Source organism: Phascolarctos cinereus, unplaced genomic scaffold (genome assembly GCF_003287225.1).
Source record: "Phascolarctos cinereus isolate Bilbo 61053 unplaced genomic scaffold, phaCin_HiC Scaffold_5;HRSCAF=322, whole genome shotgun sequence".
Taxonomy (NCBI): domain Eukaryota; kingdom Metazoa; phylum Chordata; class Mammalia; order Diprotodontia; family Phascolarctidae; genus Phascolarctos; species Phascolarctos cinereus.
This window is the reverse complement of record NW_027555958.1, coordinates 348421428-348438309: the sequence shown is the minus strand read 5'-3', so window position 1 is coordinate 348438309 and position 16882 is coordinate 348421428. Positions and strand designations below refer to the sequence as shown.

The 16882-nt window shown below is 37.7% G+C and overlaps 1 protein-coding gene across 1 annotated transcript in view; it reads right to left on the bottom strand.

Annotated features, from left to right (window-relative positions):
- Positions 1–16882, bottom strand: part of CATSPERE (catsper channel auxiliary subunit epsilon) — a 177575-nt gene that overhangs the window by 107665 nt on the left and 53028 nt on the right. Inside the window, exons 6-7 of the mRNA XM_020982097.2 lie at positions 14025–14049; positions 3715–3792 (exon numbers count right to left, since the gene is read on the bottom strand). Of these exons, the coding sequence (XP_020837756.2) occupies positions 3715–3792; positions 14025–14049 (103 nt within the window). The remainder of the gene's footprint in view (positions 1–3714; positions 3793–14024; positions 14050–16882) is intronic.

The window sequence follows — 16882 nt, the reverse complement described above, 5'->3', positions numbered from 1 at the left end:
GTTGGTTGAGTCATAAGTAATGCTTGTGATGGGATGCTTCACATCCTAACCAAACATCCAAACAAAGTTTTTTGCTTATTTACTAAAGTAAGCAACAAATAGGGTTTTTTTAGGTGGTTAAAAACTGGAATATTGGCTGAACAGAGAAATGATTAAAGACTTTGAATATGAAAGAGAGAAGGAAACAGAAAGAGGAATGAGGGTTGGCTCTCACAGAAGAGAAGCTAGCTGAATGGAAGAAGTACATGCCTTTTAGCTTGATTCTATCAGGATTATATATTTAGATGTAGAAGGAATATTAGAGGTCATCTAATCTAGAGATGTCCAAAGTAGAATGTACATACATCCAAGGGACCATGGGATGATGGATGGGGATGTGTAATCAACTAATCGAAAGGTTGGAAGATGCACTGAATCTCACACTTGCTCCAACAGACAATGGTGGAGCTTGTCTTCCACTCAACCCCACCACCTTCTTCACCCATCATTACCCAATATCCCCCAACTCTGTCCCCTCCCATTGCTGTCCTCCCCTACTATGCAAGCTCCTAATCTCTCTTGTTCCATACCAGGCATTGCCTTTGGGTTGGTTATAACCTAACTACATCTCTGATACTTATGCAAGAGTTGCCTTTGGGGAAATCTTTTCCTGCCATCCCAGCATATACATATACTAATATACAGCACCCGCTCTTTGCCGAATCATTTTCTGACTATGGTGGGTGAACCTTGGCTGGTGACATATGATGGGCATAAACCTCCATTTTTATTTTTGGTGGGACAGTATGAGTCAACAGGATGAGGAAGTATAGAGGGCTTGTAATTTGCATTGAAGAACTCACTACCTTTTTCTCCAAGCCCATTCTTCCTTATTACCTTCCCTACTCAAAATTTCTTATTCCTTTCTAGGGCACCACTATTTTTCCAGTCTCCCAGGTTTATATCCTGGGAGTCATCTTAGATCCACGCCCCCCTTGTCCCAGCTATCCAATTGGTTGCTAACTCTTATAATTTCTACTTCCACAAAATCTCTTCCATCCATCTCCCTGCTCTCACAGCCACCACCCAGTTCAGGCTCTCATGATTTTTAGCCTGAACTATTGAAATAAACTCCTAGTCAATTGCCCTGCCTCAAGTTTCCCCCCTCTCCGATACATCCTTCATACAGTTGCCAAAGTGATTTTTTTCTTGGAGTTCAGGCCTTTATTCTCCTACCCAATAAACTCCTGTGGTCCCTGTTTACTCTAGGATTAAATATTAAGTCTTTGTTTGGCATTTAAAGTCCTTCACAACTTGGTTCCAACTTATTTCTCTAGCCTTAACATATAACATTCCCCTTCCTACTTTCTATGGACCAGCCAAACTGACCATTTTGCTGGTCCCCATACAAGACATCATTTTTCCTTTCCTGTGTCTTTGTTTTGGCTTTCTCCCATGCTTGGAGTGTATTGTTTATGGTGAGAATTTCTATACAGAGAAACATTAATTTTGATGTAAAGCTGTTATGTTCACTGACTGTTATGATCTATTATTTTATTTTGCATTTTTTAAATAAAAAATTTAAAAATTCATGTTCAAGTAGCTATATCGATAAAATTAACTGGATAATTAAACACTAACAATTACTATGTATAAATTTACCCTAATTTCTCAGGATTAACACAGGAAATTTTAAAAAGCAAAATAATCATGCCTGCTTCTAATTTAATATAGTTTATAGTCTCTGTGCAAGTAAAATCAGAAGGGGAATCACCATGGCAATCTCCTGTATCATACAGAGGCCTTCTGGTTATCTCTTAGTAAAGTGCTTCAAAGAGTTGCTGAACTTGAAAATGTTAAGCATTCTTTCTTTTACAAAAAGAAGTGCTCCAAATTTGCTGACTTTTTCTATAATGACAAGTAGCTATCAGTAGTATGCTGCTTACCAGATATCTGTATATCTATATCAATCTCTCCATAACTCTGTCAAATAAGCACACAATATATTCTTTTTGGTTTTTGTTTGTTTTTAGGCAATCGGGGTTAAGTGACTTGCCCAGGGTGACACAGCTAGTAAGTGTCAAGTGTTTGGTCTGACTTCAGGGCTGGTGCTCTATCCACTGCACCACCTAGCTGCCCCCTACACACAATATATTCTTTCAAGGCATAGGCATGTGCATATATATTTGTATATATGTACATAGAAATGTACGTGTACGCACATATATCTCAAAATATAAGGGCTGGGATTGGATTGAAGAGGAATGTTATGATTTAGGTACTGGATTCATTGAAAAAGGAGGGGGAATGACTTGGAGGCCGGTAGATAACTGAGATAAATGTAACCAGGATCTGGATAGGCTATATGGACTCAAAGGAATCTTAAAGAAGCAAAGGTTCTCAATTAGCAGAAAGAGATTCTGCAGATGTCACTGTGGAGCAAGGAGGATACTGACTCTACTCCCTGAGTAAGGGAGAGACAAAAATGAGGAAATTACATCCAGGAATGTTAGAGAGAGTGGCCTGGGATAAGGTGCTTTCTAGGGAGAAGTCAAAGGATGGAAGGAATACATGAAAGGAATCGAATCTTCTTAGAATCTTTGGAACTTCTCAGAATCACTAGTTTTCCTCAAAATTCTGTTCCTAATTCCCTGAATTTCTTTTTCCACTGTACTCCAGAAGCCTTCTCACTTGGGATCAAGATTACAATACAGATGATACAGGAATGATACAATGGGAGGATAGAAATTCAGGAAATTGTGATCTCAGAAATTTAGAATTCAAGATCTTAGAGGTGGGAACAATTTTCAGTGATGGTTAAGTCTAAGAGGTGACCACTATTGGTGGTAGCAAGATACGACAGAGATAGAAGTCTTGATGAACTGAGAGGCTAGTATTAGAGGGGCCATCAATGTGAATATTGGTGTGACAATGGCAAGGATTGGTGTGACAAAGAAAACCATGAGCCAGGTATAAAGGGATATGGTGTCATCAGGACCAGGTTTCCTTTAGCTTGAAGAGTAAGGAGTATAGGAAGAAGAGTGTGAGGACAAAGGGCAGCTTGCAAATGACAAAGCAGGAATTCTAGAGGGTTCAGTGGAAGGAATGGACCACTGAATTTAAGCAGATGGAGATGACAGTATGAATAAGGACAGCAAAAGGAAGACATTTTCACTTAGGCAGGCAGCCATTTTGGATGACAGGAATTAGAGCAAGAGGATTAACCAAAGACAGGGTAGTTGCAGTCCGTAATCAGCAGAAGGTTAAAAGTATAGGCTAAATGGTCACTTGTTAGGGAAGCCTCTGAGAAGATTCTTGCTACTGGCTACTAAACAAGACTAGACAAGCTTTTTGGTTGTATCCAACTAAAACACATTGCCATTCTGATTCACTTCAGGATCAGCCCATGTAGGCACGTTAACTGTTAAGAAAGTGGTTTCAGGGCAAACAAAAAGGACACTTATTAAGCATTTCTGAGAAATGTTTGATAATTTTTGGAAATCTGGTTCACTTTTTTTTGGGGGAAAGCACATTAGCCAGTTACTTATAAATTACAGAAAACCCAAAAATTATGATGATGTATTTTGTCACCCCAGTGTACCTCAGTGTAGGTCAGATCTACTGCTCAGAGAGTGGTTTTTCATTCTTTATATGAATGAGAGTTTCTTAGCTTACCTATAGCAATTGCAAGGTAATTATATTTATGAAAGTGTTATAAAGAATGTTTCCACTTACAAGTGAAGGATTTGATGCGTTGGAGGCCAACTCCTCAGGACTTGCATTTTCTGGATCATATACCCAAATCTGTATGCTCTACAAAGTAGAAGACAGATTTTTATACGTTTTAAAAATTCCATTAGCATTCTGACCGCACCCCTCAAACTCAACTAAACAAATAACAAACATAATAGGGATAGAGAATAGATTGAATGCAGATTGAAGGATACTATTTTTTCTTCTGTTTTGTTTTTTCTTTCTCATGGTCTTTCCTTTTCTTCTGATTCTTCTTTCACAACACAACTAATGTGGAAATGTGTTTAATACGATTGTATAACATATAGCTGATATCAGATTGTTTGCCATCTTGGTATGGAGGAAGGGGAGGAAAAGATAAAAAAATTTGGAATTCAAAATCTTACAAAAGTGAATATTGAAAACTATCTTTACATGAAATCAGAAAAATAAAATACTATGAAGTTGAAAAATAAAAATATTAATTACCCAGAAAAAATAAAATAAATTTTCGTTGTTATCTTTGTAAGGTTTTTGGTATAAAATTATGATTTTTATTTGCTATTTGATTTGCTATCTTTTATTGCTCTCTTGTTTTCATTTATTATTTTATTTTTCCCAATTATATGTAAAAACAGTTTTTAACATTCATTTTTAAAATTTTGAGTTCCAAATTCTCTCCCTCAATGAGAAAGCAAGCAATTTGATATAGGTTATATGTGTACAGTCATGCAAAACATTTCCACATTAGTCATGTTGTGAAAAGAGACCAAGAAAAATTAAAAAAGTTAAAAAAAAATTAAGCTTCAATGTACATTCAGACTCTCTAAGTTCTTTTTTCTGGAGAAGCATATCATCATAAGTTCCTCGTAATCGTCTTGGATCACTGTATTACTGAGAATAGCCAAGTCATTCACAGTTGATCATTGCATAATTGCTGGTACTGTGCTCTACTCATTTCACTTCGCATTAGTTCATACATGTCTTTCCAGATTTTTCTGAAAGCATCCTGCTCATCATTTCATATGGTATAATAGTATTCCATCAAAATCATATACCAGAAATTGTTCAGCTATTTCCCAATTGATGGGCATACCTTCAATTTCCAATTCTTTGCCACCACAAAAAAGCTGATATAAATTTTTTTTTAAATAAATATGGGTCTTTTCCCTTTTTGTTATTTATTTCTTTGGGATAGAGACCTAGTACTGGCATTGCTGGGTCAAAGGGTATGTATGATTTTATAGCCCTTTGGGCATAGTTCCAAATTGTTCTCCAGAATGGTTGGATCAGTTCACAACTCCACCAACAGTGTACTAGTGCCTCAATTTTCCCACATCCCCTCCAAAATTTGTCATTTTCTTTTTTGTCACGTTAGCCAATCTTGTAGGTGTGAGGTGGTACCTCAGAGTTGTTTTGATTTTCATTTCTCTAATCAATAGTGATTTAGAGCATTTTTCATATGACTATAGATAGCTTTGATTACTTTGTCTGAAGGCAGCCTCTTCATATCCTTTGCCTATTCCCCCCTCCCCCGGTTCTAGAATATCAGGGCAGTTTTCCTTGATAATTTCTTGAAAGATGATGTAGGCTCTTTTTTTGATCATGGTTTTTAGGTAGTCTAATAATTCTTAAATTACCTCTCCTTGATTTATTTTGCAGGTCAATTGTTTTTCCAATGAGATATATCACATTTTCTTGTATTTTTTTCATTGTTTTGATTTTGTTTCATTGTTTCTTGGTATCTCATAGAGTAATTAGCTTCCACTTGCCCAATTCAATTTTTTAAGGTATTATTTTCTTCAGTGAGCTGAAAGTACCTGGCTTATGTGCTTTCCCCCTGATTTGGCCAATTTTGCTTTTTAATGAGTTTTTCTCTTCAGTGGATTTTTGTGTATCTTTTTCCATTTGGCCTATTCTGTTTTTTAAAAGCCTTGTTTTTGTATTTCTTTATACCTCCTTTACCAAGTTGTTGGCTCTTTTTATTTTTTTAATATAAATTTATTTATTTTTAGTTTTCAACAGTCACTTCCGCAAGTTTTTGAGTTCCAAATTTTCACCCCATCTCCCTCCTCCCCCCACCCCAAGATGGCATGCTTTCTGAATATCCCTTCTCCTAGTCTGTTCTCTTTTCTATCTCTCTCCCCTTCTCTTATCCCCTTCCCCTTCTATTTTCCTGTAGGGCAGGATAGACTTCTGTACCCCATTTCCTGTATTTCTTATTTCCCAGTAGCATGTGAAAACATTTTTTTAAACATATGCTTTTAAAACTTTAGATTTCAAATTTTCTCTCTTCCTCCCTCCTCACCCACCCTCATTGAAAAGGCAAGCAACTCAATATAGGTTGTACATGTGCAGTTATGCAAAACACTTCCTTAGTAGACATGTTGTGAAAAACTAACTCTATTTCCCTTAATCTTATCCTGCCCTCCCATTTATTCTATTTTTTCTTTTGACCCTGTCTCCTCAGAAGTATTTACTTCTGATTACCCCTTTCCCAATCTGCCCTCCTCTCTATCATCCCCCTGCTCTCTTGTCCCCTTCTCCCCCTATTTTCCTGTAGGGTAAGACAGATTTCCATACCCAATTGAATGTGTATGTTATTCCTCCTTAAGCCAAATCCTATGAGAATAAGATTCATCATCCCTTCACCTTCCCCTCCACTGTAGAGACTTTTCTGTTTTTTTTGTGAGATAATTTACCCCATTCTACCTCTCCCTTTCTTCTCCAATATCATCCTCTCTCATCCCTTAATTTTATTCTCCAGATATGACCCCTTAATCTTCAACTCACCCTGTGCCCTCTATCTATCTATATATACATACATACAATTTTTTTCCTTCAACTACCCTAATACTGACAAAGTTCTCATGAGTTACAAATATCATCTTTCCATGCAGGAATGTAAACAGTTTAATCTTAATAAGTCTCTTATGATTTCTCTTTCCTGTTTATGTTCCACTGAGTCCTGTATTTGAAAGTCAAATTTAGCTCTGGTCTTTTCATCAGGAATGCTTGAAAGTCCTCTATTTCACTGAATGACCATTTTTTCCCCTGAAGGATTATACTCAGTTTTGCTGGTAGGTGATTCTTGGTTGTAATCCTATCTCCTTTGCCCTCTGGAATATTATATTCCATGCCCTGCTCCTTTAATGTAGAAGCTGCTAAATCTTGTGTTATCCTGATTGTGTTTCCACAGTACTTGAATTGTTTCCTTCTGGCAGCTTGTAATATTTTCTCCTTGACCTGGGAACTCTGGAATTTGGCTACAATATTCCTAGGAGTTTTCCTTTGGGGATCTCTTTCAGGAGGAGATCTGTGGATTCTTTCAATTTCTATTTTGCCCTCTGGTTCTACTATATCAGGGCAGTTTTCCTTGATAATTTCTTGAAAGATGATGTCTAGGCTCTTTTTTTGATCATGGCTTTCAGATAGTCCAATAATTTTTAAATTCTCTCTCCTGGATCTATTTTCCAGGTCAGTTGTTTTTCCAATGAGATATTTCACATTGTTTTCTAATTTTTCATTCTTTTGGATTTGTTCTACTGTGTCGTGATTTCTCATAAAGTCACTATCTTCCAACTGCTCTATTCTAATTTTTAAGGAAGTATTTTCTTCAGTAATCTTTTGGACTTCCTTTTCCATTTGGCCAATTTTTCTTTTTAGGGCATTTTTCCCCTCATTGGCTTTTTGGACCTCTTTTGCCATTTGGGTTAGGCTATTTTTTATGGTGTTATTTTCTTCAGTATTTTTTTGGGTCTCCTTTAGCAAGCTGTTGACTTGTTTTTCATGATTTTCTTGCATCACTCTCAGTTTTTCCTCTACTTCCCTTACTTGCTTCTCAAAATCCCTTTTGAGCTCTTCCAAGGCCTGGGACTGATTCATATTTTTCTTGGAGGCTTTGGATGTAGGAGCTTTGACTTTGTTGTCTTCTTCTGGTTGTATATTTTGATCTTCTTTTTCACCAAAGTAAGATTTAGTCTGACTCTTTTTGCGCTGCTTGCTCATGATCCCAGCCAATTACTTGAGTTTTAAACTCTTTGTATAATCTGCTTCCAATGTGGAGAATGTACTGTCCCAAGCTTCAGGGGTTTGTACAGCTGTTTTCAGAGATACTTGTAGGGACCTATAAATTTTCAGTTCTTCCAAGGTGGCATGATAAGGTGTTTACTCCTTTCCTGGCCTGTGACTACAAGTACTCCTTTCTGTCCTGTAACTGTGAGGAGGGGTTTCCCTCTACAGCCACTACAAGCTCCACTATACCAGCGCTCCTCCTCACCCCAGCACCTTCGCCCAGAACTGTGGCCCAGATCCAAACACGGGCAAAGCAAGAGATTCCTGTCTCAGCAAAGAGATCCCTGCAATCCCTCTATCAGCCGGATTCCCCTCTGTCTGTGGGCAAGCTTGGGAAGCAGCGGCAGCCCCCCCCCCCGCCACGTTCTTGGGGAATTGAAACGCCGCATTCCTTTCTCAGCACCTACAGAAACAGACTTTTCCCATTGACCTTCTAAGTTGTGTTTGGCATTGGTGGATTGAGGAGCCTGGAAACTGCCACAGCTGTCTGAGTTTCAGTCCTCTGAGGCCTGCTCCAGGTTTGCTGTGGCCTGCACACTGCTGCGCTCCCAGCCTGGCGCGAAACACCTTTCTGATGAATCATCCAGGTTGTCTTGGCTGGAAATTTGTTTCACTCTGTCTTTTTGTGGGTTCTGCTGCTTCAGAATTTGTTTAGAGCCATTTTTTATGAGTATTTGGAGGGTTTGGAGGAGAGCTCAAGGAAGTCACTGCTTTCACTCCGACATCTTAGCTCCACCCAGTTGGCTCTTTTTAATGCTTTTCTTGCATCATTATCATTTCTTTTTCCAATTTTTCCTGCATTTCACTTATTTGAGCTCTTCCAGGATTCTTTTTGGGCCTCAGATCAATTCACATTTTTCCTTTGAGGCTTTGGATGTAGCAGCTTTGACTTTGTTGTCTTCTCCTGAGTTTGTGGTTTTATTCCCTGTCACCATAGTAACTTTCAATGCTCACATTCTTTTATCATTGTTTGCTCATTTTTTTCCAGCCTATTTCTTGACTTTTAACTTTCTGTTAAAGTTGGGCTTTGCTCTCCAGAGTGGTGGGGGCACTGTCCCAAGCTTCAGTTTTTTTTTTTTGTGCTGCTGTTTTCAGAGCTAGTTATGGTGGTCTATATGTTTTCAGTTCTTCCAAGGTGGTACAATCTAAGGAGAAGTATCTTTACTACTCTCCTGGCCTGTGCTCTGGTCTGGGGGCAACCACAAGTATTCTTTTCCAACATGGAAGTGTGACCAGGGTCCCCTCTCCCCTGTGGCTATAACCTTTGTTGTACTAATCATTTATTTGTTGATTAAAATGTTTAGAAATATAAAATTCCTCCATGGTTGTTTCTTTTTTGGTTATTTGGTATGATTTAATGGTTATTATTTTCTTTAATTTTTTTTATCATTTGGTTTTAACTCATCATTTACTTAGGGTTGAATTATTTCTAGACTCCACTTAAGTTTGAATCCTTTCTTCTGTATCTGTGTGTTTAATGAAATTTTATGTCCCTACACATAGCCAAGTTTTGTAAAATCTCCATATATAGCTGATACGTACATTCCTTTTTTATTCCAATTCAGCAATCTCCAGAGATTTAGCATACCCATTTTCTTTTCTTAATTTAGGTCTTTAACTTTTTATCTCTTTTTTTGTTAGATTTGCCTACTTGTGAAAGGAACAATTTGACCACTTTTTTTTTTTTGGTTAGGCAATGGGGTTGTGACTTGCCCAGAGTCACATAGCTAGTAAGTGTTATGTGTCTGAGGCAGAATTTGAACTCAGGTCCTCCTGAATCCAGGGCCGATGCTCTATCCACTGTGCCACCTAGCTGCCCCAAAGAAGTGGCATCACGTTTTTTCTTTTTAAATTGCTATTTGTCCCTACAATTTAATTTGCTTTTACTTGAAGTTGTTAGATGCTATGCCACTTGATATACATCCCACGCGCTAGCATTGCATTGTGCTAAGTGCTACAGATACAAATACAAGTAAAAAATATGCTTCTGCCCATAAGGAGATTACATTCGAGTAGGGGATGGTCTCAATGCGAACTAGGGTTGGAAACTGGAGTTGGGAGTAGGTGCATAGCAGCATGGTTTGGAAGTGTCCAGGAAGTAGCATGGTGGCCTCATTCCAAGCACGATCATGCGATAGCTCATCAATCAGAGCCTAGCATTTTTGGGGCCGAGTCCCAGTTTCAGTAGAAAGATGCATCTCTAAGAATAATGTATTTTTATCTGTTTATCACGTCTCATGTTCAGTCATCATCTAATCTCTTCTTGTTGCATGATTCTCTCTTGGTCAGTTCACCTCCCTAACAGTGAATTCCCTAATAGGCCCCAGTGGAAGGCTGGAGACCCTGTTGGCCTTAAACCCCCTGCATGGTCCTCCTTGTGTTTTTGGCAAAGTAATGAATTAACTCTGTTTCTGGTTGTGATGGGGCAGCTAGGTGGCTCAGTGGATAGAGTGCCAGGATTGGAGTTAGAAAGACTTAATATAACTTCCTGAGTTCAGATCTGGCCTTAGACACTTATTAGCTGCATGAGTCTGGTCAAGTCACTTAACTCTGTCTGCCTTGGTTTTCTGATCTGTCAACGGAGCTGGAGAAGGAAATTGCAAACCACTGCGGTATCTTTGCCAAGAAAACCCTGAATGTTAGGGGCGCAGAGAGTCAGACATGGTTGAAAATGACTGAACGACAACTAGTTGTGAATCTCAGTACTCTAAGAAGCGCATAGCCAGGCCCTGTCTCCCAGAACAGTGACTTATGGATAGTTCTGGCCCCTGACTTGTGTTTCTGACAGGCAAGGGGCTAAATATGACTTTAGGCAACTGATTATTGCAGCTGATACTGGCCTCCCCTTCTCATTTTTGCTTGCTTTTAATCTGGTTACTAGTATTCCCTCTGGTTTCCCTAGTGTGACCTTCTCTGTACTTCTGTGTTTCCCTAAGTTGGCACTTGTTTTACTAGATCAATCCTCTTTCCCAGTCTCTGCCCTTTTCTTGCCATCTTTTGGAGAAGTTCTGGACTAAATGGAGAAACTTATTTCTGCTCCCTTTGGTATTTCTTTTATCATTAGTCTCTTTGGGGCCTAGTTATTTGCTACAGTTTATGGGAGTGAACTGGGATTTTTACAATCTCTCAGGATATCATCTTTATGAAAAATCCTCTTCTATTAACCATAGAATCCATTCCTTTTATTATGAGTTTTATTTTATTTACCTATTTCCCCAACCTCAGTTCCTATATTGGGCTCTCGTGGCCAGAATCAGGTTCTGCTCCTTGTATATTCTTGGATAAGGTGAGTAGGTTCTTCCTGATTTAGCTCTCTCTGAAATCTAGATGTTACTGTTGCTGCCCTTTCACAGATTTGGATAGGGTGGCTGCCTTCTAGTCTACTTTCTTGTCCTCTTCCATAACCTTGGATTGGGACAGTGAGCTGGATCTGGAGCTGGGACCAGGACTATGCCTCTCTCTCTTCCACAGTGAGTGGCTTCTATCTCAATCTTGGAAGTCCAATGCATATGGTTGCTTTGGCCTGGTTACCAGTCTTTTTACATGGTCACTTAGAAATGAGTCCATAGCTTCAAGCCTCATTTCCTGTTGCTGCCCTGACTGGCTTGACCTGTGGTAAAGATAGGTTTAGGCCCAATTTCCTGGAAGGCCCCAGTGTACAGGACAGCCCTAGCCCTTCAGTATTCTTGTGTATTCACCTATTCATAGATCCACAGCTCTGGCTTTGTTCCCTGTTGCAAGAATTATAATCAAAAACCTTCTATCCTAGTAGAACATGTCAGAACTTGTGCTCCTCTGGTATGGACTTTAAGAAACCAATATCACTCCCATGCCGCAGGGAAGCAACAAAGTAAGATTTAATTGCCTGAAGCAAATGTCCTCTGAATACTGCATTGGAAAACAATAACATATGGGATAGAAATGTGCAAAATAAAATATTTTGTCAGTTTAAAAGCAGTGAGATAAGGTGGAACACATAAGGTTAATTACCTGCAGTAAGTGTATGTATTCGTAGATTCTTTTGTAGCAGAATATGTCTAGAAAGTGTTCTTATGACTGGAGTGAAGGAAGGTGGCCTAACCACACCAGATCTCAAACTTTATTACAAAGCAGTAATCATTAAAACAATCTGGTAATGACTAAGAAATAGTGGTGAATTAGTGCAATAGATTAAAACAACTTTGACTTCATACTTATCAGATTGGCTAATATGACAGAAAAGTAAAATGACAAATGTTGGAGGGGATGTGGAAAAATTGGGACACTAATGCACTGTTGGTACACTTGTGAACTGATCTAATCATTCTGGAGAGCAAGCTGGAACTGTGCTCAAAGGGCTATAAAACTATGACCTTTGACCCAGCAACACTACTGCTTGGTCTATATCCCACAGAGATTTAAAAAAAAAAAGGGCCTATATGTGCAAAAATATTTCTAGCAGCAGTTTTTGTGGTCTTAAAGAATTGGAAATTGAGGGATACCCATCAATTGGGGAATGGCTGAACAAGTTATGGTATATGAATGTAATGAAATACTATTGTACTATAAGAAATGATGAGCAGAAAAAAAAGAAATGATGAGCAAGGTGGTTTCAGAAAAACCTGGAAAGACTTACATGAACTGATGCAAAGTGAAAGGAGTAGAAACAAGAAGAATTTTGTACAGTAACAGTAATACTGTATGATGATCGTCTGTGAATGATTTACCTATTAGCAATACAATGAATCAAGACAGTTCCAAAGAACTTGTGATGAAAAATGCTATCCACCTCTAGGGAAAGAACTGATGGAATCTGAATGCAGACTGAAGCATATTTTTTAAAACTTTATTTTTCTTGCAGTTTTTGTTTTGCTCTGTGTTTTCTTTTACAACGTGACTAATAATAGAAATGTGTTTTGCATGAATAACCTACATCAAATTGCTTGCTTTCTCACTGAGGAGAGAGGGGAGTGAAAGAGAGAGGAAGGTAGAGAATTTAGACTTAAAATTTTAAAAAATTAAATTTTAAAAAGTGCTTTTATATGTAATTGGAAAAAATAAAATATTTGAAAAAAATTAACAACAGACACAAACATATTACTGAAAAGGAAAACTGTTGTGAAGGCTTATTGAGTTTGTAACTTCATATATGATCCTCAAAACAGTGAGTAGTTCCTTCTTTGGGGCAAGGACAATTGTTTTTAATGGATGGTTTCTATTACTTTTAATCAAATGTTGTCTAGTAGGTAGAGATTAGTAGAAAGTGTATTTTAAAATAATAAGGTTGTTATCTGAGATTAAATAGTTTAGATTCAGGAGCACGGATGAATACTTAGCATAAGAGTCAGGTAGCTGAATCACTTGAAAGAATTCCAGAGAGCAAAGGGGAGTGACCATTACATTTAAGCTAGTCTGGGGAATTTTTAGTGTCATGCAGGAGAAAGGAAGGGTGGAATGGATGTGAAACAGGGAAAACAAACAAAAAAACAGAAAGAAGTTCAGAAGGGGACCCAAACAGAGCAATCTTATTAAATTTGATACATGCTTTAGAAAATAGTCACGTAACACAAGTACATGGTTTCATATATAATCCTTTTTTATCCCTCATATACTGAAATGTTAATGTTTGTTGGTGATTGTTAATAATAATAAAGAAAATTTGAATTTTAAAAAGATCCAAGGCATTTGTATTTATTTCATGGGCTCCTAAAAACATTGCTCAAATTGATCTAGTGGACTCTAATCTTGGTAATTAAATTTCTATGATCTTAGATTCATACCATGGGCTGAGATAGATCTATCTCATCACTCAATATCTCCTTCACTAGCAGTAAACAGCCTTGTTTCTCCACACCCTCACACTCCAACCCACTTTGTGGTTCTCTTTGCTCCTCCTCTTGGAAGCATATGAATTAGCCATACAAGGGATATTTTAGAGGACGTGGAAAGAACCCTCACTGTCAAATACCCCAACATTGCTAAAGAAAAAATAAATCAGAATTCCAAGTCCTATTGCCTGGTATTTTATTAAATTACTGTTGAGAGTAACAGAAAATATTTTGACTATGTAATCAAAAATATTTTAAGCAATAATCTCTGTTTTTTCTGAGTTATGACATCTCATTTTTATTTCACTGCTTTTGTACCCTCCTCCCAGTAAAGTCAATATCAAAGTTATAAATTACTATTCTAGAGCATTAGAAAGGCAAGAAATAAGAAATATCTTGAAAAGATATACAGAATATAAAGATTAATTTTACCTGTAGGTCTCTGTTTTCCATGTGACTGAAAAAAAATTAAACATGTTTAAGTAAACAATAAATAAAGGCCATAATTGTTATGCATCTACTTTTAATTATGTATGCACAAATATTATTAGGTCCTTGGATATGCTTCCTTTAACATCAGTAATATTCATTGTCAGATTAATCTTCTTAAAACTGTTTCTTAAAAATCTAGAGTAGCTCTGTATGGTTAATCAGATTACATTTATACTCCTCAGTTGGTTTTTGAGGTTTTACAATCATTGGTCTTATTTATCTGTCAATTTCATCTTTCACTGTTCCAAAACACAGCCAGTTCTCTCTAGTCAGACTACTCCTTGCTGGCCCCTACAAACGGCGTGCTTGTTTCCACCTCAGCACTTCAATTCAAGATGTTTTTTCCCTGACTTAAATTCCTTTCCCCCTCCTTTATCAATTCAAACCCTAAACTTTCTAAAAGGTTCAAGTTAAGATTTGCATTTTCCATAAAGTCTTCCAAAATACTCCCAACTGCATTGATCTTTTTCTAGTTTTGAATTTCCTTTCACACACCCACACACCCACACACACACACACACACACACACACCCCACTATGAGACACCTATTTATGTTTTGCCTTGCAATTTCTCTCTGGTCATTTCATATAGGAGGTAAGATTATAATTCATTTTTAACATTCCAGAAATTACGTTTCCAAAATAATGTTGTCTCTTTTAAAATAGCTGCCTTGAGAGACTTTTTACTTACTGAAAGGGCTTCCACTGAAAGACATTTTTAGAATTTTTCTTTTGAAATTGTGTTCAAAGTCCACAACAAATTCATTTCAATAGCTGTAATTAAGTTTTCTTTTTCCCTCACCCACCAACTTATTCAATTACCAAACTGTGTTGATTCTACCTCCAAAACTTATCTTCTGTTATCCTCTTTTCTCTACTTCCACCACTTTTGCCCTGGTTCAGGCACTCATCACCTCATTCCTGTATTTTTGGAATGTTTTCCTTTCTTCCATTCTATACCCTCTCCAATCTATCTTCCACACAGTTGCCAAATTGATATTCCTAAAACATGAATTTGAGCATGCTCTTGACCTACTGAAAAATCTTCAGTGGCTCCTTATCATTTCTAGGATAAAATACAAAATCCTAGGTCTGTCATTTAAAGCCCTCCACAGTCTGGTTCCTACTTTTTTAAAAATAGTATTTTTTTTCTAATTACATGTAAAGACAAATTTTAACATTCATCAGGCCAAAGGAATTGAGAGCAGAGTATAGTAACAGAATTGAAATGAGTTTAACTATAGAGTTAAAAAAATTTTATTCTGAACTTAGCAAACACCAAATGAAATGGACATTTCCATATACATAATGGAACAGAAAAATAGAATTATACATGAAACAAAAGTTCTGTCTTATGTACAGCTTGCTTTTCTTTTTAAGTATATGTTTAGCCTGTGGCTTGTCAAAGTTATTCTGCTTTTTCTGGCCTCCCTTCTATTCTCTTCATTTAAAAAGAAAAAAAGGATAACTCAATAACTTTTTTCCCTAAACTATTCATATCCCTCCAACCCATCTTCCTACCCACTCCCCTCAGAAAAAAGGAAAACAACAACAATAACATAGCCCTTGTAACAAATACACATAGTCAAGCAAATTAAATTCCCTTATTGGCTGTGTCCAAAAATATACGTCCTGTTCTTCATCTTCAGTCCACCACCTTTTTGTCAAGAAATGGAGTTAGCTATAGGGTTAAGATTGTGAAGGGAGGAAATGGAAGGCAGAGTAAGCAGATAGCATAGGAAAAAAGGAAGGGGTGATGTGAATTGATGCTGCAGTGAGGATTTTGAAGGCTCCAGGCAGAAAAGAGATGAAAGGATAGGTGGTTGTAGCAAGGGAGAAGAAAGATCATTTATAATGGAGGAAGACTAGCTATGGTGATGGTAAAATCACATACAATACCGTGTGTGGCCAAAAAGCTAAGAGAGCTGGGAGTTGGAGAAAATGAATAAAATGAGAGAATGCTTAAGGGATAGCAGGATATGTGTTGAAGTCTCCAAGTATGAAGTTTTGTGAGCTGGAGAACAAAACTGTTAGCCAGGTGATAAATTGTACGAGGAAAAAGGGAAACGACTTGGAAGCTGATAGATAACAATTAGCATCCAGAAAGGGCCATTCACCTGGATGGAGGGAATTCCATAGGAGATGAAGTTGCTGAGTAATTGTGGAAGGGGAAGGATCTGAAAGTGGAAGCTCAGAACAAGGACTACGTCATCTCTCCCTCCTGGGAATAGTATATGCCAGAAAGCCTTAGGAAGAATGCTCAGTAGTAGAGAGGGAAGCCAGGGATGTAGGGTATTCTTGGGAAATCTAGGTTTCTGTGAATGCAAGAAGATGGAAGGGGTATAAAACAAAGAGGTTTAAGATGAAAGGAAGTTTTTTATTTTTAAACAACAGAACAGGGGTTTTAAAGAAGACAATGGAAGGGAGGGCAGAGCAGGGAGGGGTAAGGCTAAAGTGGATGAGGATGAAGGAGCAGGGACTGGCAAGCAGGAGAAGAGAGGTTTTGCTTAGGTAGCTGGGGATTCTGAACCCTAGGGATTGGGACAGGGTGATTGTTGGTAACAGCAAAGCATGATCTGATTGGAACGTTCATCTAAAAGATCCTATGATGGTGGAGGGAGGGATCAGATTTTTTCTCCTCCAAATACGGGGGAGAAGGAAGCAATCAATTTGGGAAACTGGGGTAGTAAATACTTGGTAATCAGTATCCCAAGGCCTTGTTTCAATTCACATTTGACATTAGATTCTTTGCCTTATCCCAATATAGCAATGGGATGCTTGATGCCTACATATGTGAG